The sequence below is a fragment of the Momordica charantia genome (assembly GCF_013281855.1).
Source record: "Momordica charantia cultivar OHB3-1 chromosome 4 unlocalized genomic scaffold, Mcharantia_2.0 BLBB01000004.1, whole genome shotgun sequence".
Taxonomy (NCBI): Eukaryota; Viridiplantae; Streptophyta; class Magnoliopsida; order Cucurbitales; family Cucurbitaceae; genus Momordica; species Momordica charantia.
Window position 1 is genome coordinate 20,379,446 of NW_028275162.1, and position 25,719 is coordinate 20,405,164.

The 25,719-nt window shown below is 35.2% G+C and overlaps 3 protein-coding genes across 3 annotated transcripts; 2 read left to right on the forward strand and 1 right to left on the reverse strand.

Annotated features, from left to right (window-relative positions):
• Positions 1-224: 224 nt before the first annotated feature.
• On the forward strand, positions 225-2,080 carry LOC111020077 (MLP-like protein 31). Its single transcript, XM_022296639.2, has 2 exons — positions 225-440; positions 1,644-2,080. The coding sequence occupies exons 1-2, from the start codon at positions 254-256 to the stop codon at positions 1,931-1,933; spliced, it is 477 nt and encodes a 158-aa protein (XP_022152331.1). The 5' UTR covers positions 225-253; the 3' UTR covers positions 1,934-2,080.
• Positions 2,081-4,527: 2,447 nt separating this feature from the next.
• Positions 4,528-6,257, reverse strand: LOC111020076 (uncharacterized protein At4g22758). The gene is made up of 2 exons (XM_022296638.2): positions 5,354-6,257; positions 4,528-5,105 (listed from the first exon to the last, which is right to left on the reverse strand). The coding sequence occupies exons 1-2, from the start codon at positions 5,583-5,585 to the stop codon at positions 4,915-4,917; spliced, it is 423 nt and encodes a 140-aa protein (XP_022152330.1). The 5' UTR covers positions 5,586-6,257; the 3' UTR covers positions 4,528-4,914.
• Positions 6,258-22,062: 15,805 nt separating this feature from the next.
• LOC111020075 (protein C2-DOMAIN ABA-RELATED 7) lies at positions 22,063-24,936 on the forward strand. Its single transcript, XM_022296637.2, has 3 exons — positions 22,063-22,473; positions 24,180-24,275; positions 24,430-24,936. Exons 1-3 carry the CDS (start codon positions 22,363-22,365, stop codon positions 24,742-24,744), a joined length of 522 nt encoding a protein of 173 aa, XP_022152329.1. The 5' UTR covers positions 22,063-22,362; the 3' UTR covers positions 24,745-24,936.
• The last annotated feature ends 783 nt before the right edge of the window (positions 24,937-25,719 follow it).

Consider the following 25,719-nt stretch of genomic DNA (forward strand, 5'->3'; position numbering starts at 1 on the left):
TCTAATACTTTAATCGTATCATATTTTACACGATCTCAATACAAAAACAAGATATTTCATATAGATATATTGGGAGTGTTAGACCAATAATAAAATAATTCCATATACTTCACTTTCATATTGTATAACAAGAAATTAAATGGTGTTGTGACTTTTTGGATGAAACAATAATCAATGGTTGGGGTTGGAGATATGCTGCAAATTTCTCTATATAAGAAGGGCAAAAGAAGGAAAAGTTTTAAAGTTTTAAAAAATGGGTTTGGAAGGGAAATTGGAGAGAGAAATAGAGATAAAGGCAGAGGCAAATAGGTTTTACCAAGTGTTTAGAAAGGAAATGCATTTGTTACCCACTGTTTGTTCCCAACATTTGAAATCTGTTGAGCTGCATCATGGTGATTGGGACACTGTGGGATCTGTCAAGCATTGGAACTACCACTTGGGTGAGTTTAACATAACTCACATATATATCCCTTTATAACTTTTTTATTATTATTAATTTTTTTTAAGTACAACTTCAACTTTTTTAGTCCGTTAATTACCACTTAGCTATGTTCGCTTTCACCTCTTTATAATTTATTTTTAACTTCAAACTATAAAAACGTAATAATTTAGTTTTTGTACTTATAGTATTTTGGATAATATGATAATTGTGTGCGCTTTATTTACTTGGTTGTTATGATTTTGGGTTCACTGCCCAATCTAGTTTCTAGTTCTAGTTTGGGTTTAATTTCAGTTATAACTAAATTTTCATTAATTTTTCGGGTGGTTATCATATTAAATATGTGATATATATAAGTTTGGGTTGTTTGACAACGTTCACATTTTTTTTTAATAAAGAAAAATAGAATTGTTTGGCCTCAACGCTCATGATAATATTTCTATTATGTTTTGAAACAAATTAGAAACAAGAACATAAATAATTGCCAAATGATTAGATTTTTTAATAAAATTATAAACGAGAAACAAAAAACGAGTCCGTGGCTGACTGTGTTAGCTAATTATATTATGTTTTAGGTACAGTAAAAAATAGGGAAAAGTGAGTCGATTTTTTGGGTGTGGATAAAAAAGTAGGTTAAGGATTATTGCTGAGGTTTGAATAAACTATGAAGATAATATTGAAACTATTAGACAATATAGACTAAATTAAAATTAATAAACTCAAACTTTAGGGGCCCGATTGAAGTTAGGTTCAAACTATATGTACCAAATTTATAATCTAACAAAAATTTTAATTTTAAGATTTTCTTTTTATAAAAATATTATCATTTAGAAAACGTATGGGCCGCAGCAGAACCAACCTGTACTGTACTGTGACCTGCTGCTTGAATCAAGGCCCGTTAATTAATGGGCCCAAAAGGCGTTTGCTCAAAATTTATCATGAAGTGGCACATTCATTCTCCAAAATATTTATAAATGTGTATATTTTTTGTGCAGAAGTAATTATAAATGTATCAACTTAAAAAGAAATCACAAATTTAACATTTTAAGTTTACTAATCATCGATTGACTTGGATGATGAAAATCAATCCATATATTTTTATCTTGATTAACCTACGTATTAATTGTTACATTTTTAAAATTTTAAACTTTATAGTAAATATTATCTTCATGCTATTTGATCTAATAACACTCAAATTGATTAGACGGGGAGGCTCTGAACCTAAAAGAAAAGGTAGAAGAAGTGGATGATGAGAAGAGAACGATAATCTTTAAAGTGGTGGAAGGAGACCTTCTGAGACACCATTATAAGCATCTTAAGGTTACCATTCAAGTTGACCCGAACAAAGAAGGGGAAAAAGAAAAGGAGGGTTGCGTCGTGAAATTGACGATCGACTACGAGAAGTGGAACGACGAGGTTGCACGTCCAGAGGCCTACATGGACCTTGCAGTGAAAGTGATCGCAGCCACAGAGGCTCATCTTCTTAATGAATAATAAGCTTTTGATTTCAATTTAATGGCTGATATTGCCACTTTTTTTATGCTGTGTTTGGTTTGGTGTGAAACGTTTTGGATATACTTTTTCATCTGTTTATTGTTTTTGTAATATAATTAACTAAATAATATTGTGTGATGTTTTAAATGAGTGAATTCCGCGTGTGATGGTTGAGATGGTAACAAGTCTCTTTTATCTACTGAACTATGTCCGGATTGATACTTGAAACGATTTGTTAGTATGGAAAATATTAGATCACAAGCAATGTTTTTTTTTAGTACAACAAATTGTGGGTATGGAGTTTGAACCTCCGACTTTAAGAAATAAATGTCAATTACCACCGAGCTACATGTTGGCAACTATTAAGCAATATTATTATATACTAATAACATAATTTGATAGTAAATTTATATATACTGATTAGTATTTAGTTATAAAAGTAAGAACTTGATTAAAGACATACATAAAGAAGGAGGGGGACGTAAGAGAAGGAGGTTGCATTGTCAAATGGACCGTTGTGTATGAGAAGTAGAATTGATATCATGTTTGCATGCAATCAAAGTTACAAGAGTATTGCGTTGCAATTATTTTATATGTATATAGTTAAAATTATCTTCGGTCAGATAAACTCATCCTATTAATGAATCAATTTCAATTTTAGTTAACGTACATTTTTTTCCCTACACTTTAATCTTAATTTTTCGAAAATTTTCATTCTCCGAAATTAACAAAATTCCAATCTTTACAACCAATTAGTAGCTGTATTTTTAAAGAAGGCAAGGAATCTAATGAGTACCATTAGTTGTACTCTAAAAAAATGATTTGCCCCAATTTTCTTTTGACTTGTTTGAATAAGATAATATTTTAAAACATAAACTCAATTTAAAATTTTAAATATATGCTACATTATTATATATTCAATAATGAATTATTTAGTCAGGACAAAGCTTGTTATATTTATAAATAATTTCTTGCATTGAATTTTTCTTTTTGGGACATCCTTCATAATCTTTAAACACAACATAATGGGGATGATGGATTAAATTCAAATCATAATGTTAAAAAATAAGACTGAAATTGTTTTTTTTCCCTTTTTTTTTTTGTGATGTGTTTGGTTTGGTGTGAAATATTGGTCTGATGTGTAATATTGTACTGAATTTTTGTACTCTATATAACAGGCGTGGTAAACTAAAAGTAACATGTACTCTAGATAGTGGGCTATTATTATTTTAATTGATAATGGTTTTGCATTAAACGTTTTTTTTATGCAAAATGAATATAACTAATGATAATTGACATATATTTTCAACTCCCATTTTCACATATTGTACTAAAAAAAATATTTCTATTTAAAAAGTAATTAATTATTTATTATTATTTAAATTTATTAGACACGAATTTGAAAGCGTTCTAGATGCATCATTGTAGTTAATGAAGGATTAAATTGATACAATCTTAACAGTCCGATTAAACATGGAAGTTTGGAGAGAGAAAAGAAACATATAATTTTATTTCATTACTTGGTGGAAAAGGAAGAGGAAAAAAAAGGATAGATAAGAGTGGGGTTATTATAGTCAATAGACATAGTGACCCACTATTTGATATATAATTGAAAGGGATGGTATTGGAAAATGACTTGTAATCCAAATCTAAATGACATGGTCAGATTTCCATAAGAGAACTTTATGTACATAAAATAAAAATTGAAAAAAAGAAAGAAAGAAAGAAAGAAGAAACTTTGTGTAGGGAGCTTCAAAATATTTACAAAAACCCACAATCACATCACACACCACCACCACATTTTACTCATGCTACTTTGAATTATTTATATTATAATACCTTTTTCATCAACACAAGGTTTTGGGTTCCAACAATTCTCCTATAATATTCATCAAGTTATTATATATGGGAGATTTTTTCTTTTAAGTCTCATTTAGATTTATTTCATTCTGCTTTTTTAATTTTCAAAATATATATTTTTTAGTTCTTGGTCTTTTTTAAAATAATCATTGTAGTTTTTGTATTAAGTAAACATGTATTGAAGTCACATCAGTTGGTGAAGAGCACGAGAGTAATAGTAGGTAGGGTGGGAATTAAGTTTTATAAATAGGACTTGATTTATTGTTGGAAAAAAAAAAAGAGAATTCTATTACATTAATTAGGGATGATTCTTTGCTATCCCAACAAGAAAGTTAGGGATGGAGAAAGATATACAAACCAATCAAGATTTCAAATCACTCCCCCCAACAAAAATATTAAAAAACAATCTCTGTTCCTAAAGTAACAATAATTATAATTATAATTTGTAAGAAAAGGGATAGATGTGACCCATACACCATTCGTGGAAAAAGACTTTCAGTCCAATGACATAATCAGATTCCACAAGAACGTGGTACGGATCATCAAATTTTCATACAAATCTCACAATCACATCACACCACCAGCAGCTTTTACTAAACATTATCATCAATTATACAATTCCTCAAACTGCTCAACACCACCCCTTCATTTTTCGATCCAAACAACACTTCTAATATAATAATATTCACCCGAATATGTTCAGTAATCTCACCAATCAGATTGATCATAAGACATGAAACTCAACTTGAAGAATTCTAGCATATTTGAGTTCAAGAGCTCAAAAAAGCATAACCGAACAACTACTTCATCTTCTTTCCTGAGACTTAAGCAGGTTCGACAATACATGGCTAGTGAAAAACTAGAATGTAATTTATTTCAAAGGGATACAACTCTGAAGAAGTACAGAGCTTATTTCTAAAGGGAGCCACCCAACTTTTGGAGAGTTGAAGCTTGGGTCCGACAAGACTACATAAAGAAAAGGGGAAAGAAAAAAAACCAAATTGCCAAGGGTCCAGAACTCCTCTCGGAGGTATTTGGCCCCCAAAAGGGATTGGGGCACAATAAACGACGAAAAACAAACCTAATTGGCAGCAATAACCCATCATTGTCGACATACGGATTCAATGGGAATAGATTTTCAAATTCAGAGACCTGTTGATCCATGATCTCCAGCTCCCTGGCCCTTTTCGGGAGGAGATGGGTGGCCCTGGTGGTGATTTTGCATCTTCTCCCATCTTCTCTGGTTGTGGCTTCTTGCACAACATGAAGTTTCGAGCTCCGTGTGAGCCGATTGCGTCCCATGGACTCAAGGCTGCAGAAAAACAATATCCCAGATTTTAATTTTCTATCCTGATCATAACACATCAACATTAAACACAGAGATCCACATCACAAAATGCCAGAACAGAGATCCCAACACAGAAATTTAAGAAACGAAATGATAAATTTAAGAATAGCATCTTAATTATCTCCAGGCTTTCAGATTCGAAACATGCAGTAGATAAGTGTAGTGAAAATTGCAATACGATCGAATTGAGGAAAAAGATATGCTCGAATTACCATCTGGTCCAGCATTTGGGCAGTATAGCTGGAAATCGTTAAGATCGGAGCCAAGAATCGGCAGGCGGCCCTCTCGCGCGTAGGATTTCAGCGCGGTATCAATAACAGCAGCAACAAGTTGCTCCTCGCTCACAATAAATCGAATCGGACCAGCGCTTCCCAGCACATTGATGCTGATCAAGAGCCTGTTGCCCTTAACATTCTGGTTCTTCTTATGCTTGTACAGCAACATCGTTGCGTTGTAAAGAAAGAAAATCAAAATCCCAAATATTCCAATCCCTTCTTTTTCCCTCAAATTATATTCGAAACAGAGAATCGGCTACCGACGATAGCCCCGAGAAACTTACCGAAGCTAGCGTGGCGACCAAAAAATCGAACAAAAAAAAACGAACTATCAGAAAAATAAAAAATCCTTCAAATGGGGTATCGATAAAGAGAGAGCGAGAAACGAGATCGCGATCTCAAGGGTCAACACCGAGGCAGCGGTAGTACCAGCCTTCCTTGCAAGAACCAAAAGCGAAAGAAGAAGCAGCGGACAGAGGAAGACGAGCGCTCGCCCTTGAATCCAAAAGGGAGCGCATGTAATTACTACTACTAGAATTTTCTTCCACCATTCACAACCCTTTCAAAAATTCTCTGATCTATTTCGGCGGATGAAAGAAAAAGAAGATCCAGAGTCAAAAACTGGAACCACCGGATCGATTTGCAGAGGCCCGAAAATCAAAGAGATTGGGGAAGAGGGGGTCGAATAAAATTCAAGGGGAGCCCAGAGAAGAAGAAAATAATGGAGGAAAATTGAGAATGGTTGGAGAATGAGGAAGCTGGTGGTATTTAAATCAATGGCGGGTGGCACAGGAAAACAGAACGAAGCTTAGGGTTAGGGTTTCGTTTGGGGCTGTGAAACGAACAACAAAAATATGTTTAATATTTTATTTTATTTTATTTTTTTTTCCTTTTCCTCTTCGCTCTTGATTTCCGTGTCGTTGAAGAATTCGAAATCAGCTTCTTCTCACCGACTTGTCATTCTGGAAAACCCCACGCGTTATAAATTCGTTTTAATTCTATTTTCATCCTCACTTTTCTTTTCTCGGTTTAAATGTCTTTTTAGTTTATATGTTATTCCTCTGTGTTTATTTTGGTTATTTTATTTTTAATTTTAGTTAATTTAAATTTTATATTTCTAAAACATGTCTATTTTGATATCTATTCTTCTAAAAAATTATCAAATATATCTTTATTTGTAAAATTATAACACAAATTTTATACGCAACAAAATACTTTAAAATTAGTGAGTAGATTATTATGTTAAAATTATGATCAAAATAAATGAGATAGAAAAATTAAGAAATTAATATAGTTATTTTTCAAAAGTAGAAATATCTATTCTTAAAAATTAAAAGTTGTTATGCAATGGGAATCGGCAGTCGGGGTACAGGTGATGATCGGGGGGAAGCCCACTGGGCCGCGAGGGGCTCGGTCCCGACCCGGGGCTCGGTACCGACCCAGTGCTCAGTCCCGACCCGATGCTCGGCCCACATCCCTCCAGCGACCCTCCGTCTTCGATCCACGATCTCGCCCAGGCCCTCCAACGGAATTAGGGTTAGTTACGGAAAGTTCTGGAACAACTTCATGGCTATAAGTAGCGATCCAGCCTTAGAGGTAAGGGCATCTAAAAAGTTGACTACATTTACGTTATTCTCTTGCTAACTTAAGCATCGGAGCCCGTGTGACTAGAGTCACACCGGTTTAGCTCGGCTTGGCTTTGCAGGTACTGGTCCCAGATCAACAAGTTTGGTGGGTGCGAGGAGGAGAACCGGAGGACCGAAATCCACGCATCAACAATTGGCGCCGTCTGTGGGGAAGAGAAGATTTAAAGCATCCAGCTGAGCAACATGACACCAGAAAGGAGTCCACGACGCTCTGATGATAACTGCTCTGCCAAGAGGAGGCTGAACTTGGACGACCCCCAGGTTGGAGGACCCGAGGATGGGACCAGCCAGCCAAACCTAGAACGTCAGGAGGGGTTGCCCGAGGCGCATGTACTAACGACCCCTGAGCCACTCCAAAAGCAGTTCGCGGTCTTGGAAGACAAGGTACAGGGCATGCTTCAACGCATGACCCAAGTCCTTCGACAATTCGAGCGACAAGAGTCCGACGAGGTGCCCCTTGTCAGAGACCCGAGAAAGGGGAAGGGCCCAGCGCAAAGCGAGACCGAGGAGTCAACGAACAGTGCAGGGAGCAAGTTGCGGATAGGTGGAAGTACCAGGCGACGAACCCGAATTTTCAACTCCCAGAAGATGAAAAAGCAACATAAATCCCCGGCACCAAATGAGGGCAAGAGGGACCATGATGACAGAAACTCTGAGCTGGTAAGTCTCGACAAAGGCAAGCCGGTAGATCGGCCAGAGTCCTCAGAGAAGCGACATAACCAGAAGGAGAAGGGATTCGACCTCGAAGAACTACTGGATCAAGCCGACTCACCATTCACGGAGGAGATCATGAGAGAGAAGGTCCCTCCAAAATTCAAGCTACCCACAGTGAAACAATTCGACGGGACGACCGACCCAGTGGATCATCTAGATGCTTATCAGGAATGGATGGATATCTACGGAGTGTCGGAAGCGGTCAGGTGCCGGGTATTCTCGACTACATTAAACTGGTCGGCCAGAATATGGTTTCGACAATTAAACGAGGGTCAATCTCGAGTTTCAAGAGCTTGGCCAGAGCATTCGTGACCCAGTTTGTAGGGGGACGGTGTCGGAGCCGACCCGTGGCCTATCTTTTAACCATTAAACAGAGGACGACAGAGAGTCTGCACGACTATGTAGCTCGGTTCAACAAGGAGAAGCTGCAGATAGAAAGCCTTACAGACGTTGTATCTCTGCTGGCCTTCATGTCCGGCGTCAGGGATGAACATTTGTCGTTTTCGTTCGGAAAGAAAACACCAAGTACCTTCTCGGAGACGCTGAGCCGAGCTCAGAGGTACATGAGCGCTGGTGAGTTCTTTTACTCAAAAAGGGAGCCAGACGGAAAGCGAACCGACCAAAAGAGGGAGAGGTCGGGAGATAAACCGCAGGGGTCGAGATGGGAGAAGAGGGATCGGAGTAGCCAGAAAGATCCACCCCGAAAATTTGAAAAGTATACCCCGACCACCGTTCCACTCGAGCAAGTGCTGATGGAGATCAAAGACCAAAGGTTGCTTAAGTGGCCGGAGAGGATGAAGGTCCCGTCAACTAAGCGAAGTAAAGGCCGATATTGCCTTTTCCACCGGGATCACAACCATGCAACTCAAGATTATTTTGATCTCAAGGAAGAGGTAGAAGGACTAATCCGAAGAGGCTACCTCCAAGAGTATGTAGAGGAACCTAAAGCGACACAAAACGGCGAAAGCGAGAAATCTCCCGCCCGAGAGATTCGAACTATAATGGGAGGCCCCATAGAAAGAGAATCTGCGAGAAAAAGAAAAGCAGACGTGCGAGAAGCTAGGCCGAGTCGCGAGCAAAATGAGGTCTACCATGCGTATACTACAAACCGGTCGGTGACGATTGAGTTTTCAGAGGACGAAGCGACTCACCTCCTTCACCCTCATAACGATGCACTGGTTATCACTTTGAAGATAGCAAATGTGAAGGTACATCGAATCTTGGTGGATGGGGGCAGCTCGGCGGATATCATCTCCTAGACAGACTATAAAGCTATGGATCTAGAAGAAAAGGTGCTTAAGAGCAGTCCAGCACCACTGGTAGGATTTGGAGGGGAACGGGTCATTCCCGAAGGGAGGATAGAGTTGCATGTAACGTTCGGAAGTGGGCCGAAGAGCGTCACCAAGATGGTGGACTTTTTGGTCGTTAACTACACATCCTCCTACAACGCAATATTGGGAAGACCGACAATGCATATGCTCAAAGCAATACCATCCACATATCACCAGTCCATGAAGTTCCCAACACCAGGTAGGGTAGGAGAGATTAAAGGAGAACAATGAGTGTCGCGGGAATGCTACTATACCTCAATGAGAGACAACGACAGGACTTCTACTAAGGGGGGCTGTTGACTTTTCCTTTCTTCCTTCAAATGTGGTTGTTTTTTGTTTCTCTACTTTTAGCAAGATTTTTAATTATTACTTCTCTTGATCAATAAAGTATTCATTTGTTTGGTTCTCTGTCAACTATATCTCTTAAATCCAAAACGAGATACTGAGCGACTTTGATAAAACACTTTGCCTCGTCTACAAGCGTACTCTCAAAAGATATCGACAATACACTTGAGAGTAGGGGGCAATGGGTACTGACTACGACTACTCAACGACGTAACGTAAGCTTGGTAAATCCAACTCTACACGGCGACGGTAAAATCAGCTATAGCCGAGCAGGCCGAGCAGGGCTCGGGACCGACCACTGCTCGGGTTCGACCGCTGTTGGCATCGACCAACTGCGAACGGGCACAAATCTACATTAATCGGTGGTTTTATGAGATAGCCTATTTTTGTCAATAGGTCTTATTTTCAACTGAACACGGCTCGGGTCCGACCACCACTCGACGTCGATCACGTGCGACGAAGCATGAATCTACTTTAATCGACACGTTTGGAAAGAACAATTAAACAATCTCAACACGGCCAAACCAGAAGCGGGTCGATTGACCTGGAGTAAAAGGCAAAAACAACAGCGGGTGTAAAACCATTGGCTATGACCAACGGGTTAAAAACCTACGGAAATGAAAGCAACAAAACTCCATCGGAGTTAGAGCCGTAAGCCAGTAAGTGACTGGTAAGAGGATTAATTGATGATTCCAAAGAAAAGAAATACAAGCAACGTGGTGACAAAGCACATAAAAGTCAACTGTAAAATGACTCGCTCAAGCTACCCTATTACTCGTCCTGGTCGTCATCCATGTCGTCAGGAGCGTCACGCTCGACCCTAAAACGCTCCAGGAGGAAGGAAAAGTCAATGCCAGGGTGTTGAGTAGAAACCTGACGGAGAGACTAGAAAACACCGCACTCCATGACAGAGTTTTGCAAGTCAACGTACTCCTGAGTTTTCTTGAATTCTCCGGCGAAGAACTCAGAATTAGAGAGTCGAGCGTTGGCCTCGTCAAGTCTCCTCTGCAGGTTAGCTGGATCGTCTCGAGATTTTCTCTTTTTTGTTTCCAACTCACGTTGGGTACCCTCTAGAAGGTTGTTGGCCTGGTTGAAGGAAGAAATGGTCTGTTCCAGCTCCTCCCGAGGGGCATAATGGCAGCGGAGATAGTTAATTTCATCAGCAACCCGACCCGAGAATACCACCAGACGGTTGAAAGTCTGCCAGCGATAAAATTCGACGTTAGGGGAGAATGCTATGACAAATACTTGAGGTTACCAAGCACTCACCTGGTGGAGACCGCTAAGGCATGTGCTGATACTGTGCTGAGGATTTGACAGACCAAAGTCTGACCCGCTTGATGAATCGCCGAGGCCTTGCCAGAGACTAAATGCTCTTTCCAGGTAGGCTGTCCTGTCAGCGTCAGCATTATATGGGCCAGAGAAAGTGAAGATTGGGACTTGAGAGAAGCTCCCTGGATGACCTCGAGGGGAGGACGGGATAAATGTCCCATGAAGTCGGGCGAAACGCCTCGGAGCTGTCGGAGGCATGGAAGATCGAGCATGTTGTGAAGGGAGCCCCTCCTCGGTCAAATCAGTTACCTCGATATCCGAAGCCCGACTAGAGCCGGCCCCCAAACCCCGGGCATTCCGGCGACGCTCTTTTTCATACAAGGAAGCACTCCGTCTCGACATGTCTACAAATAAAGGTAAAGGTAAAAAGCGACGTTCATGCAAAGTGAAGAGAGGATTTTGACAAGGACCTGAAGGGTTGCACGGAAGGGGCCAAGCCAAAATCCACTAAGTTTTGCTCAGTAACCAAATCTGGGCCCCAACGATCGATATCTGGTAGCTGGATAACGGTATGATAGAAAGTGGTTGCCTCGGCGGTAAGCTCACAATTACTGGAAACTGCCAACAAGAAAAGGAATATCAGAATTGACATTTGCGAAAGTCCCGGTGGAGCTCGGAAGCTACTTACCCAAATCCCTACACTCGGTCAGGACGGGAAAATACAACCTTCTCTCATCACGGGCTAGCCAGTCACCGCCAACAAAGAACCATTCGTTCTTCCAATACTTCACTGAGGAGGGACCCATAACAAGAACTTGGTTCCGGGAGCTAACATAAAAATGAAAGTTATCCTCGGGGCTATGTTTGAGATAATAAAGCGACATAAAATCCGCGGTGGTTAGAGGCTGCTCGCCCCCGAGGTACGAACACAAAATAAAGCAACTGATCAAAGTAGACCACCCGTTCGGGACGATTTGGAAAGGAGCTATTTGATTAAAAGCTAAAAAGTTTTGAAGGAAAAGAGGCAATGGTAGGCGAACTTCAAATTGGAACATCGCAGCATAAAATACTACTTCACCGAGATAAAAGCCGTCAATACTCTCTCCCGGATTCAGAAGACGAAGGCTAACCGAATCCGGGATACGGTATTTCGAACGCAAGCGACGCAGGTCATTCGCCATAAGAGTGGAGTTATCCATCCAAAACGGACGATATGACTGAGATTCTGATGAAGGACGTGATGATGACCCATCATCCGAAGAGATCCACTCGAAATTAAGGCCAGCCATATAAAAAAGAAAATACGACAAAGAGCAGGGCAGAGAGATGAATATCTTGTTGGGAGGTTGACAAGAAATGGGGAGGATGAAAGGGTTTAAATAGCCCTTAACTCATAGCACGGTTCTCGGTCCAGAGGTCTTTACCCAACGGACTGAAGTGTGCTCGGCACGGTACCCAACACTCTTGTGACTTCTCGGCTCGGTACCCAACACCTCGAGATCTCAAAGCACGGGTCTACTGTAGATGTGACAATTGCATGGCAGGTTGCATCGGGTCTTGCAAGGAAAGGGAAAATTGACATACACTTCCTTGTGTCCCGTGAAGATAAAACAGCTCACTGCAACTAGGGTGCCATGAGCCCCACAATGATACGACAACTCAATCGACTCGGGTCTATATGACAAGATAGGTCACTACAAAAGCTATACTCCCAATGAGATCGAAAGCATCACATTGGGAGTAGGGGCAACTGTTATGCAATGGGAATCGGAAGTCGAAGTACAGGTGATGATCGAGAGGAAGCCCACTGGGCCGCGAGGGGCTCGGTCCCGACCCGGGGCTCGGTCCCGACCTGGTGCTCGGCCCATGGCCCTCCAGCGACCCTCCGTCTTCGATCCACGATCTCGCCCAGGCCCTCCAACGGAATTAGGGTTAGCTACGGAAAGTTCTGGAACAACTTCATGGCTATAAGTAGCGATCCAGCCTTAGAGGTAAGGGCATCTAAAAAGTTGACTACATTTACGTTATTCTCTTGCTAACTTAAGCATCGAAGCCCGTGTGACTAGAGTCACACCGGTTTAGCTCGGCTTGGTTTTGCAGGTACTGGTCCTAGATCAACAAGTTTGGTGGGTGCGAGGAGGAGAACCGGAGGATCGAAATCCACGCATCAACAAAAGTTAAATTAATAAAAGTTTAAAATACATGGATCGTTTTCAAATTATATAAAAAAAAGTTCAATATTTATACTTTTTTTAATTATTTTATTTTGGTTTATTATATTTTTTTCAATTAAAACATTTTAGAAATAATAATAGTGTGAGGTTTGGATGATCGGTACAATTATCAAATTTTTCTAAGTTTCTCGATAATCCGAAGTAATTTTAAAAATTCTTAAGACGCTTAATTAGTGCTTATCCGAAAATTTTATTTCAAAGTATGTCTTTCCTTTTCAAAAGTTATATCAAACCCAATGTTTTTTTTTTTTCAAAAGTTCTGTCAAACCCCATTATAAGTTTGATAAAATCAAAAGAAATTAAAAAAACTATAATTTAAACTTTGAATTTCATCGCATTAAACTCTAAACTTGAATAAATAGTCAAATTAATATTTAATACAAAGTAATGCAAAATTCAACCTTCAAAAAACCACATAAATGTTCAAACTAAAAGGTGAAAATGTTTTAATCACAAAATCAAATACGTAAGAAAAATGCTCCAACTCAATTAAAAAAACATTCAATAAGACGAGAATAATTAGTATTCACAAAGCTAGTATAGGCATAGTTTTGCGGTATTGATATCTACTCCTTCTCTTACGGTCAGAGGTTCAAAGCTTCATACCTCAATTTGTCAAACTAAAAAAAATATTCTCAAAAATAGTTTCACTCGACTACCGATTGTAATAATACTCCTAATTACCAAAAATCATTTTATAAAAGAAAATAGCTTTTCCATCCATTCGAGTTTATAATTCAGATGAAATAAAAAATTTAAAGTTAAAATTGATTAGGTAGAGGAAAAGATTCCAATACAGTTTTGTAGTCCTTATATTGTTTTAATAATTTAAGTTTGGAGGTTTTTTAAATGATTTAAAATGCTAAAACAGTAATGTTACATCTTTAAAAGATGGTTTTATGTTTAGTTATCAAATGTTTCTATATTAATTTTTTTTATTTATTCCTTTTCAAAAAAAAATTATTTATCAAATGAAATTGACATATGACTAATCAAATGATATCTCAATTCTCAACTGTAATAAAAGTCCTAAATCAACATCCCACTTTCAGCTCTTGGACTCTAATGATGGGTGGTTACTAAAATTTATTAAAATATATTTTAAAACGTTTTAAATCCATTAATATAATATATTACAACTATAAAATAATTTATTTATTTTTAAATAAAAATGAGTCATAATATATACTATTCTTATAATTTTTTATTTGATCAAATTTACTCATCAAAATTCCTATATTTTTTTTTATTTTTTAATTGGACAATATAGAATTTGAATCTTTAACATTTTGATCCATCATATGCATTAATCCATTTGTACTAGGTTTACGTGGGCTAATAACAGAGCTTGTTATTTTTCGATTAAATAGTTGCGAAAATGAGTCATTTACACTTTTTTTTAATTAAAACAAAATTGTTTTAATCATTTCGTTTGGAAAAAAATCATCTATGTTTAGTTGAAACTTTTTGTTTACAAAAACACTTATCATCTTAATAATAAAAAATAAATTAAATTAGAGACTATAAATTAAATTTTTAAGGCTAAATATATTCAATTATAGTGTCGTGGTCTAGCTAGATAGTCTTTAATTAATTAGTCCATAATCTTTTAAAATTTTAAAAGTTATTTTTAATATATTAAAATTTATCAATTAAGTACTCCGGTAAAATAATATATTAAAATTGATTGACATATTTAGATACATCAATAAATTTGGTTAATGAAGGGTCAAATTAGATGCATCAAGTAATATTTAAATATATTAATATAACAATAATTTAACGATATATCACATTGTTATTAACAAAATTTATCATTTCTTTTTACAAAATGATCCGATTGAAATTTTTTAATACATCAACACTAAAATTGAGAAGTTCTATTTTTTTAGTTAAACAACACATGAGGTGTTTTGAAGCTCGATCTTTATTCGAGGATAATATGGGCTATGCTAAAATTTAGAATTCTTACCAGATTAAGTATCATTTGATATATTTAGCATCATTTTTAATATTAAAACAATATTTTAAAAGAGAAAGAAAAACAAAGAAAAACAAAATTATTATGGAATGGATTCAACAAAGGTTTTAAATGTCGATATTGATAAAAATATCAAATTCTCAATTTTATGGAAATATCGATAAAACGTCGATATCAATCGATATTTTAATAAAAGTTAGAGAAATTCAAAAATTGTAAAAAAATTTAAATTAACAAATAAATATTTTTTTATTTCTAAATAAGTTAAAATGATTAATATAAATATTATGTATATATTAATGATATTTTTCATATTCTGTCTATAATAAAAATTTTAATTTATTTTTCATATCAATATCGAATCTATAAATATATTTAGATGCGGATGAAAGTATGATGCGAAGGAATGATATTTAATTGTATGTATTCAACTTATTAATAATGAAAATGATATTTTTCCCAAAAAGAAAAAGGCCGAAGATATAGAAATCAAATCAAATCAAGATAAAGAAAGGGACGAAGACATGTGATGTGATAAAGTGGCTGTACGAAAAGCAAATTTCAATTCTATCATTCCATGTACGTAAGCGTAGAAGCTGTTCTTCAATGGCAGAGAGGGCACGTGGAGCATTCGACGGTCAACACAGATCCCTCTCGATAATGGAGATTCGAACCCCCAGCCATGCCGCTGTCAGCGCCTCCTCACACTGTGAGTTTTCTTTACTTTTACTGTTCTTCAATTCCTCTTGCTCTCTCTGCCTAATTTGGTGAGTCAAACGGAATCGAAATTCAAATCTTGTATGCTTCTCTTTTTTTGTTTATTAATCTGTTTTCAACCTGGTGGCCCCCTGCCCCTGAGGCCGGGACCGATTTCGATCGTCTGCTTGTGTTCGATTCACACTACACATTTCACTTTCCACTCGTTTGGGTTTGGGATATATTTATTTTCCCTTTTCTTTTATTGCTGCAATTGCATGCGCACCACCTGTTTGTGTAAATGCCTCTGAGAAATCGGCCTCACTTTTCAAGCCTTGTCCAGCTGGTGTTGCCGGTGGGAGGTGGGTCTTGTTTAATTGGATAAGCATTGTGAAGTTGTTGATTTTCTGCGGTTAAAGTTACCACATTTCTGTCGTTTGTGCTTAATTTCGATTTAACTTCAAAAGTCAAATGCCCATTGAATGTCAAGCGTTTTTTTTTTTTCATATGACACGTTCATTTTAGTTGTGGTAAAGAAGTAAAGAGAGGACGAGGCATGGGCTTGTTGTGCTAGATTAGCTGTATTAGAGTGTGAATATAGTCCACCAATTTAATTTTGGTCGATATCTCAATCTTCTACTGAATGTTAGCTCATCTTCGGGATATTTTATAAGGAAAAAAGGAGTTAATTTAACCCTTTTGTGCACATTAATGAATTGGAAAGTGGGGGGAGAATATATGATTGATGTGCTGTGATATGGACATCCACCAAGATGCAATTAGAGCCTCTCCCTCGGAGTGTGAGGCTGTTGCAATCAGCATCTCATTCCATTTCCAGTTTTGCCTTAGCCATTCCCCTGCCTAGTTAATGCTTCACTTTGAGCCCCAGCTTTAGAAAGTAGGTTCCAAGCTCTAAGAGAATTTTTTCAGTTTTTAAGCAACCTTTTTTAATTACATTTGTCAATAGAAGTTTCTTCCTTTTGGGTAGCTGGTTCTGTTCGCACACATGTGTGAACACCCGAGATTTTGATATTTAAGACCGTTCTTTTTTTGAACTTTCTGGTTTTCTGAATCAATTGCAGATTTTTTTATCTAGAAGAAGAAAGAAATGCATTGTTTGAGAATGATGTTTAAAATGCTTTCTTATCGAAAGTTCATTTAGATTGTATATTTTCTAAAAGCAACAACAAACATGAGTCATGAGTAGTATTGTATAACAAAGAAATTTTCCCATTTGAATGTGGTTATAAAACCGTCCTAAAAAACTGTTTAATGTAAAACATACTAAAAAATACCAAAGATTTCAGCAACCCTCGGAGAGTGCTTTAGATAAATTACCCTTTTTAAGAACTTCAGGTTTTTTCCTTTTTAAACTTTTGGTCCATTTAGCTCTGGAATTTGAATAAATAGTTGCATTTGGTGTCTGACCTGACATTACCATTTTTTGTTGGCCACAATAATGAGAAAAAAAAAAAAGGTCCAACACAAACTTAGATACACTAAATGGAATTATTTGTCAAAATTCAAGGATTAAATTGTAACTTTTGAAGTCTTGGAACTTAGAGAATAGAATAGGGGTAATTTACCAAGCTTTTGGTATAAGATAAACTCATCACACCAAAATATCTGAGGCAAAAATGCATCAAATCAAGGTGAAGAAAGAGTGGGGGATCATTTCATATGAGTATTTTGGACAATGCTGGTGGTAGTGCTAGCTGCTATGTCCACCACCAAACCCCAGCATTTGGTGAAGCCATTATTTTGAGGGTATAATTCTGTTTTGGATGGTTTTATTTAGGGGAGGCAGTAGTGGCCAACAACAGGTAGAAAAATGAAGCACCCAAAAGCCTAAATTTATGACCACTTCTGCTTGGCATTTCCTTGATTCTCTCTTCACTTTACGGCACATGAAATTTGTCAATATCCCGAGGCTGAGGCCCCATGCCTCACCCTCCTCTCTTTTCGTCTTCTCGCATCAAATATAGCATGGTTTGTTGTGATCTCTTGCCCCCACATACATATCCCCACACACACACGCAAAGAAATATGGCTCAAATCTTATTTATTTTTTTCCCAAAAGAATCCTATTTAGTTTTTGAGCTTTCATGTTCATTCTTTTGGATTATTAACTTCTCTTTAGTCCTTGATTTTTGTAAAAAGTTCTCCTTGGCTTCTTGTCGTCAGTCGTTTAACAGAAGTCTTTTCATCCCTTTTGATTGTTAGTGGTTAACATATTAATATTTTAATAGCCATAATTTCTGTAACAATACTGTATTTTGAGTGGGTGTCAATTTTATGAACATGAATGAATTGGTTAAGATATTCGTCCTTTTTTTTTATAGGTTAAAAGTTTGAATCATTGTAATATTATGTTATAGAAAAAATATTGAATGAGGGACTGGTGTATATGTAGCTATAATTTTAGTTTTAACACCTTTTAAAAAAGGAAAAAACATGAGAAAAGAAGATAAACCAAAAGACAAATATTTTTTTTTTTAAAGTTCAACTTTCTACTTTATGTTGCAAGGAGAAAAACATAAGATTTTTTTGTAACAATGAAAAATATATTATTTTTTAAATATAAATATGTGGTATTGAAAAGTACACTAAAAAAATTGATAAAAAGATAGTAAATTTCAATTAAAAAAATAGAGATATAAAAATGAAGGTAAAACATTGTAGAAGAGAAAAAATGGGAGAGATGAGATGTAATAAGGAGAGAGAGAAAAAGAAGAAGAAAAATATAAGAGATATGATGAGATATTAAAAGTTGCTGAATGTTCGTGAGTTAAGTTTTTTCCTTTAAATAGTGTTATATTCTAATTCTGTTTGTTATATATATGTGCGTGAAAAAGTAAATCTTAGCGAATTTAGTTTATCAGTTTTCAAAACCTTAAAATAAATGTATCATATGCAAAAAGGAAAAAAAAAAAAGTTAATAAAGGATAACTTATATTTTAAAAACTTCAAAGAAATCACATCGTAAATTAGGTTAGGACATTTTGAGTCATTTCTTTCTCCTTTTTTGATTAATCATTAATCTTTATTGAAGAATTTGTATTGAGTGCAGCAAAAGAAATTATATTTTTGCAATATATATGGAAAAAAAAATGCAATTTGATTGATATTATATTTTCAACGTCATCATTGCACGGATAAATATTAATAAATTATTCATATGGTCGAGAACTTGTTATTAATTTCTTCATATTGTCCCTTATGGTAATTTTGACTAATTGGTTTGAGAATATTCTTCTAGCACATTTTTATGTTCCTTCTAGAAGCTTTTGATACTCTAACCCTAAAGAGAAATGTGTATTTTTTAATAGACAAGTGAAATCATTCACAGTTTGATTTTCTATTTTTTCTTCTTAAAGAGTAATCACAGTTCATGAGTCTTTTGAAATTTTATAGACTTTGTTTTATTTATTTAAACTGAAGTTGTACAGTCAATGTAGGTAATTTACTGTTATCTCCTACCACAAAAATAATATCTTTCTTTTGAGAAATTACTATAATTTATTGTTGTCTCATACCACAAAAATGATATCTTTCTTTTGAGAAATTATTGTGTGTAATTTAGAAATTCTTTTTTTCTTCTTTGAAACTTATTGTTAAAATAAATGACTTAATAACTTTGATTCTTTTTAGTCACGGTAAAAATGTCATTTTGGTCCTTGTACTTTTAACTTTTGTTCATTTTAGTCATTGTACTCTTAAAATGTATGTTTTGGTCTCCGTACTTTGATCAATTTGAGTCCCTATTTGAACAATTTTAACAAAAAATTTATACATAATGAAGATCTTTTAATACAAGTTTATGACTACCTTTCAAGAAATTCAGTGAATGAAGTATCATGCTAAAATTATGATCGAAAATGAGATAAAAATGAAAATGAAGAGACTACAAAATGGTCAACTTTTGAAGTGTACAAGGACAAAATATAGACGTTTCCAAAGTATAGAAACTAAAATTGAAAAAAGTTGAAAGCACATAGAACAAAATAATAAACGTTTTGAAATTACATACACGAAACTAAAAGAGAGAAAGGTTAAATGGTATTTAAACATGTATTTTATCAATAGGGTCGGTGACTAGTTAATGGATTTCACCTCCATGGAAATTTTAACATTAATTAATAAAAAATTAGAAAGTCAATGTCACTTTGCAAATTGGTATAAATAGCATCAAGTCAGGTCAATTTCTCGTTAAAATTAATTATGTTCATTAATGATATGGACTTTATTTATTTTTAATGACATTAACTATTTATGAGATCTAACTGTAGTAGGGTACAGGACCAAATTAACTCAAAGTAAAAGAATAAAAATGTATAATTTAACCATTATTTTTGTGTTATAAATATATTAATGCTTTTATGTTATTGTTTATCGCCATGTAAAAATATATATATATATATATATATATATAATTTTAAGTCATGTAAAATAGTTTAGGTGTATATATAAATTTGATTCTTGAATACAATCTATTTTTCACCATGGTCGTTGAACTTGTTAGACGGGGATTTTGTTATGCAATCTCTTTTTTCCTATTTCTCTTTATTTTATTTCCTAAAATTTTAAGCTATCATTACTTCAACTTTTATTAAATATAGAATTTGGCTTCGGTCTCGAAAGGTTATCTATAAGCTGACGATGATGTGATATGACGTTATTTATTATCTATCTTTCATATTTAAGTTATGACTTTAATGAGAACGACTAAAATTAGAATTTAATGCAAATTGAATTTTTAAAATTTGAGGGCCAAATTGGAAAATGGAGGACTTCTAAGGACCAAACTGTGGTTGTTTGGGAAATACGTCAAATAAGCAGGGGAAATTGCAATTCTTACTTTTGTTAGGTTTTTGTTACATTTACTCAATTAAAAAAAAAAAAAGTAAACTAATGAATGCAAGATCAAATTCTAGCAAATCAGATTGGTCATTGGAACTAAAATTCAGTCTATATTATATTAAAAAGTGGCTTAAAAAGAAAAAAAAAAAAACTTCTGATTTTTTATAGCTATTCTAAATTTATATTATACATTATGTTATTATTCTTCAAAATAATAATTAATTAAAAATGTTGATACTTTTATTAAAGCCACCTAATATGTTTGATGGGTTGATGGGAGAAAGAGTACCAAGTGCATGAAAAGATTAGGCTACATAAATTTCTTCTCATTCAACAATGAATGCTACAAAATCTTCTGTCATCATTTCTAAAATGATATGATATTTATCTATTTTTTACATAAAATTTTAAGGTTTTGCTTTTCAGTTTTTACCTAAAAGAACCTCGTACAATGTAAGATAGTTTTTACTTTTCCTTTTACCTGAGTAATGTGGGGTTTAAATAGTGTTTGTATTTTAAAGTGGTGGTTGGTATAATGGAGTTAGTAGAGGAGGTGATTTTCTCACAAATAAATTATGTGTCCGTTTGTTGCAAAAGTTAAGCATACTGCAAGATAGTTTTGAATGCCAATAAGGCACACAAGATCAAAGTACAAATTGAACAAAGAGATTTACCAATAAGGCACACAAATTTGAATGTCAACTACTAAATGAAAGCAGACATAACATATTTCATAATGTAACAACTCATTTATGGAAATCAATCTCAAACAAACCCAATATTTTTCTTATAGTCACTTAAAAAAGAAGTTTTCTAAGGACTTTTTCTTCTCTGTTTTGTTTCTCAACTAAAATTCTCAAAATCCTTACTAAACTAATCACAACTTGCACTTTTTTTAATGCCCTATGTTTTCCTCACAAGTTATTCAGAAAATAACACAACTATAGCATTCCTAACTAATAAAGTAATATTTCAACTTTTATCCCTCAATTATTTTTGAAACTTTATAAATACCATGCAACAAACATAGGTTTAAAATGGACCCATTAGGCCGAATTTGAGGTAAGAACAGAATTACTTTTATTATTATTTTTTTTTTTGGGTAAAAGTAGTAGGAAAAAAAAGTTTTATTGAATATAGGTTAAAATACTAGTTTAGTCTTTTGGTTAATTTGGGTCCATGTATTTTAAATGTTCATTTTGGTATTATACTTTCAATTTTGGTAAATTTTAGTTTCTTGTACTTTCAAAATGTTTATTTTAATCGTTATATTTTTAGAAAATGACTATTTTTGTCCCTATTTTCAAAATGTTAACATAAATTATACTAAAGTCATGATTACATTTCAAAAAATATCAAATATATTGAATATAGTATCAAGTCAATTAAAAAAAATTAAGGTACCAAAATTATTATTTTTTAATACCTGAAACTAATGAATGTCTCGAAACTACGGGGACGAAAATGAAGAAAAGTTGAGATTACAAGTACATATTTTAATCTTTAGTATATATTAGAAATTACTTTTATTATTTTAAAAAAATTTACTTTTATTAGAAAAAAGAAAAAATAAAAATGGAGAGGACTGAGAAGAGAGAGAACCTGAGCGGCGAAACTGCAGTTTAGCGCAACGACAACGACGGTCGACCACAAACAAACTCCGGAGTCCGGAGCGTCCATTAATTCAATCTTCGTCTCCATTTCTCTAATTTTCTCTCCATTGACGCATCCTTAGGGTTTCCAACGCCTGATTTTCACTCGTTGATTGTGAAAATTTCCCAACAGATACCAAGTTTTCTCTCAATTTCGTCCTGTAATTATATATTTATTTCATCGTCTTCGCGACTGAGCTCTATTTGGCTCCGCCATGGAACATATCTTGGGTCTTCTCCGAATCCGAGTGCTGCGCGGTGTTAATTTGGCTGTTCGTGATACTCGCAGCAGCGATCCTTTTGTCGTCGTCACGATGGGCGAGCAGGTATGTGGATGTTTTTTCCCCTGTGCTTCAAGTTTCTTGTTATTGATGAGATTGGTGATCCTAGTGTGTATTCTGAAGTAATTGATTGAATCATTGCTTGCTGATTTAGCTCGTTTTAGGTTATTCAGTTTGCAGCGGTTCTCTGATCCTTTCTTTGCCCGTGTAACGTGTTTAGAGTGAAATTGTTCGTTTATTTGGTAATTTGTTTGAAGAGTTGAAAAAAAAAGGATTAGAATCAATTATAATCTATCCGATTTGGTCGATATCAGTTTAGAAAGGGAGAAGACAAGGAAAAGACATTCGAATTTTATTTGAGTTGGACGATGACTTTTTTTTGCCAAGCTATTCTGAGCTTAAAAAGAAGTAAATCACTTGTGATTAAAATCAATTGTGGTAGTTGGGGGCTTTCTTGTAATATTGTTAGCAAAAATTCTTGGGATTTAGTTGGTATGTAGCTGATTTGATATTTATCTAAAGTACGGGCTCTTTTGTATTTCTCTTTGTTATTTTCCATTGGTGGGATTTCTCCCTACTATCGTAAGGGAGTTTGTATCTTTCAGTGTTGGTTCACCAATTAAGCGTTACGTGCAATCTTCTACTCAGCACTGAGATATAGTTAATTCACTAATATTGTCAAGAATTGAATTACAATCAACTCTCCCAAAAATATCTCCTAGAGTTTCCAACAAAAGCCCCCTAACTTCTAAACAATCTAACACAATTACTTAGTTACAAAAATGAGAAAACTCACAATATGATCAACATACAATACCCCAATAAAGACGATCTTGATATGCCTCAATGTCCCTGTCAATCCCCCAAGCCTTTGCCTCGAAACCACCACAAAACTGCTCTGAAATCGGATCCAAATGGCTCTAATTTCGACTGGGTAATCCTAAAACCCGAAACTGAATATACATTGATACAGTGCCATGGCGTTACAGACAGAACTTCCGTCCGTGTGCGCACAACAGGATAGCGCTCGGCGCTGCCTCCTCGACACTCCTGGTCTGAGCGTCCCACTTCACCTGTTTTCATTCCTTCTTCGTCTTGACGCATCCCGACTTGATCCCGACTCATCCCTAGCTTGTTCCAACATCGATTTGGCTCCTCCAATTCCAACAGTAATGTAACATTTCAACTCTGAAAGGTTTGTGTCTTGTTTGGATATAAATTGTGAGTGTTGGCAATTTATATAACAGGTAACATTGGAAGAAGCATAAAAAAAAACAAGTGGAATTGAGATATAACTTATTTTTAAATTTTTGTTCTTTTTTAATCAAATGGTTTTGGTATTACTAGACTATTTCTTCTGCCAGAAAATTTTTTGGCCAAGGCCAATAGGAAGATGAATGATAAAATCAGCTGATCCATATGAATCTTGGTCTATTTTGAGGGGTCATTTGATTCTTGGTTTGAGAAGTTTGGCTTTCTAGTGATTTTACTAATTTTTGTAAACCACTTCTTAGGCTCTGTACTAACTTGTACAAGTTTCAAAACTTATAAAACAAACACAAGTTACACAAACCTACAGGTTTGTAAAGCCCATTCTAAATCCAAAATTCGTCCCCTGAATCTTAACCATGAAAACTCAAGCTTTCAAAATAATGAACCAAAACCCACCTCATCGATATTCTTAAGCCATCTCTTGGATACTTGGTTTACATTTTTTAAGTATTCTTCTGATATAACTCAAATTGGTGCAGACTTTGAAGACTCATGTGGTGAAAAATAATTGCAATCCTGAATGGAATGATCAGTTGACTCTTTCGATTGCGGATCTTAACATTCCAATCACTTTAGTAAGTAATATTTCTCTTTGATAATTACAAATAAGAGCTTCATGCCAACCACCAGATAGAGTAAAGGAAATATATTCTAATGACAATGAATAAAATGAGTTTGATGTGGAGCACATGTAACTTATTGCTGTATGCTCTTGTTTCCCTTTTTTAGTCAGTGTTTGACAAAGACACACTAACAGACCATGACAAGATGGGAGATGCCGAGATCGACATCAAACCATACATAGAGTGTTTGAAGTTAGGACTGGAGAGCCTCCCAGATGGGTGTGTGGTTAAGAGAGTATATCCAAACAGAACAAACTGTTTATCGGATGAGAGCCAGTGTGTTTGGAACAAGGGGAAAATTGTACAGGACATGCACCTTAGGTTGAAGAATGTAGAGTGCGGTGAGGTGACGATACAGATCGAATGGATTGATGTTCCTGGTGCTAAGGGTTTGCCGAAGGATGGTATGAGCCACTTCTGACTTTGTAAACTGATGCATTAGGTAATAATAATGACACAGTTTCATGGCTTGTAGATTAGATAACATGAAAGGAAATAAGGATTTCTGTGTCTTTGTTGAACTGAAATTGGATATAGAATTCTGGGTCTGTAGATTATATCGTCCAAAATTTGGGAGGCAACTTCAATGCTATGGATGTATGTTTGCTGTTTATTTCTTAGGTAAAAGAAATATTCAAGTCAAATTAAAAGGAATGGACTTGTTGAAACCTGGGAGAGTGCAGCATAGCGAGGAAGGCCCCAGGCTGCTTACTTCATGCCGAGGGCTGATGGGCCATTGGGGATGCTCACCATGGTTAAGATTTTGAGTTTTGGAAATTTTAGAAACCAAAATTGATTTAATTTTTTCAATTTAGTATTTAATTTTTTATAATTGGGAAGTTTAAATTTGCAATTTATAAAGTTTGAGAGTTTAAATTTTACTATTGAAAGTTTGAGGATGCAATTGTAGCAAAAATCATACTTTAAGGGGCATTTTTTCTTAAATCTTACCTTTTTGTTTTTTCAAATGTACAATTAATTTACCCATTAAACGCTAATTTACAGAATTTAAGTTGGGATTTTTTCTAAATTTTATTGACAAATTTTTATAACTTCTCTCTCTAATGGAATTTGGTTCCTTTTTTATTTATAAAGATGTAGGATATATCAATTTATTTTGAGTTGCCTAGATAAAACCTAGATTGATAGATCCTAATTTGCAAGGAATCTTTGTCGAAAATTTCAGATTTGACTTATGCAGGTCCTTATATATTTATTTATATGTTAAATTTAGTTTAAGGAAGAAAAAAAACTGAGGTTGTAAATTTTTTGTTAAAACAAGGTTTTTTTGAGGGAGATCTTAAAAAAGGACCAGACAAAAATATTTAAAAATAGCAACCACATCTAGTTTTTTCGACAGATAATGTGTTCGGAGTTTCGATTTTACCCTTATTTA

Coding starts and splice junctions, on each gene's coding strand:
- LOC111020077 (XM_022296639.2), top strand. CDS start 254: ATGGGTTTGGAAGGGAAATTGGAGAGAGAAATAGAGATAAAGGCAGAG. Junction 441..1,643: donor GCATTGGAACTACCACTTGG/GTGAGTTTAACA, acceptor CAAATTGATTAG/ACGGGGAGGCTCTGAACCTA.
- LOC111020076 (XM_022296638.2), bottom strand. CDS start 5,585: ATGTTGCTGTACAAGCATAAGAAGAACCAGAATGTTAAGGGCAACAGG. Junction 5,106..5,353: donor CCCAAATGCTGGACCAGATG/GTAATTCGAGCA, acceptor GTTTTTCTGCAG/CCTTGAGTCCATGGGACGCA.
- LOC111020075 (XM_022296637.2), top strand. CDS start 22,363: ATGGAACATATCTTGGGTCTTCTCCGAATCCGAGTGCTGCGCGGTGTT. Junction 22,474..24,179: donor TCGTCACGATGGGCGAGCAG/GTATGTGGATGT, acceptor AAATTGGTGCAG/ACTTTGAAGACTCATGTGGT. Junction 24,276..24,429: donor TTAACATTCCAATCACTTTA/GTAAGTAATATT, acceptor TCCCTTTTTTAG/TCAGTGTTTGACAAAGACAC.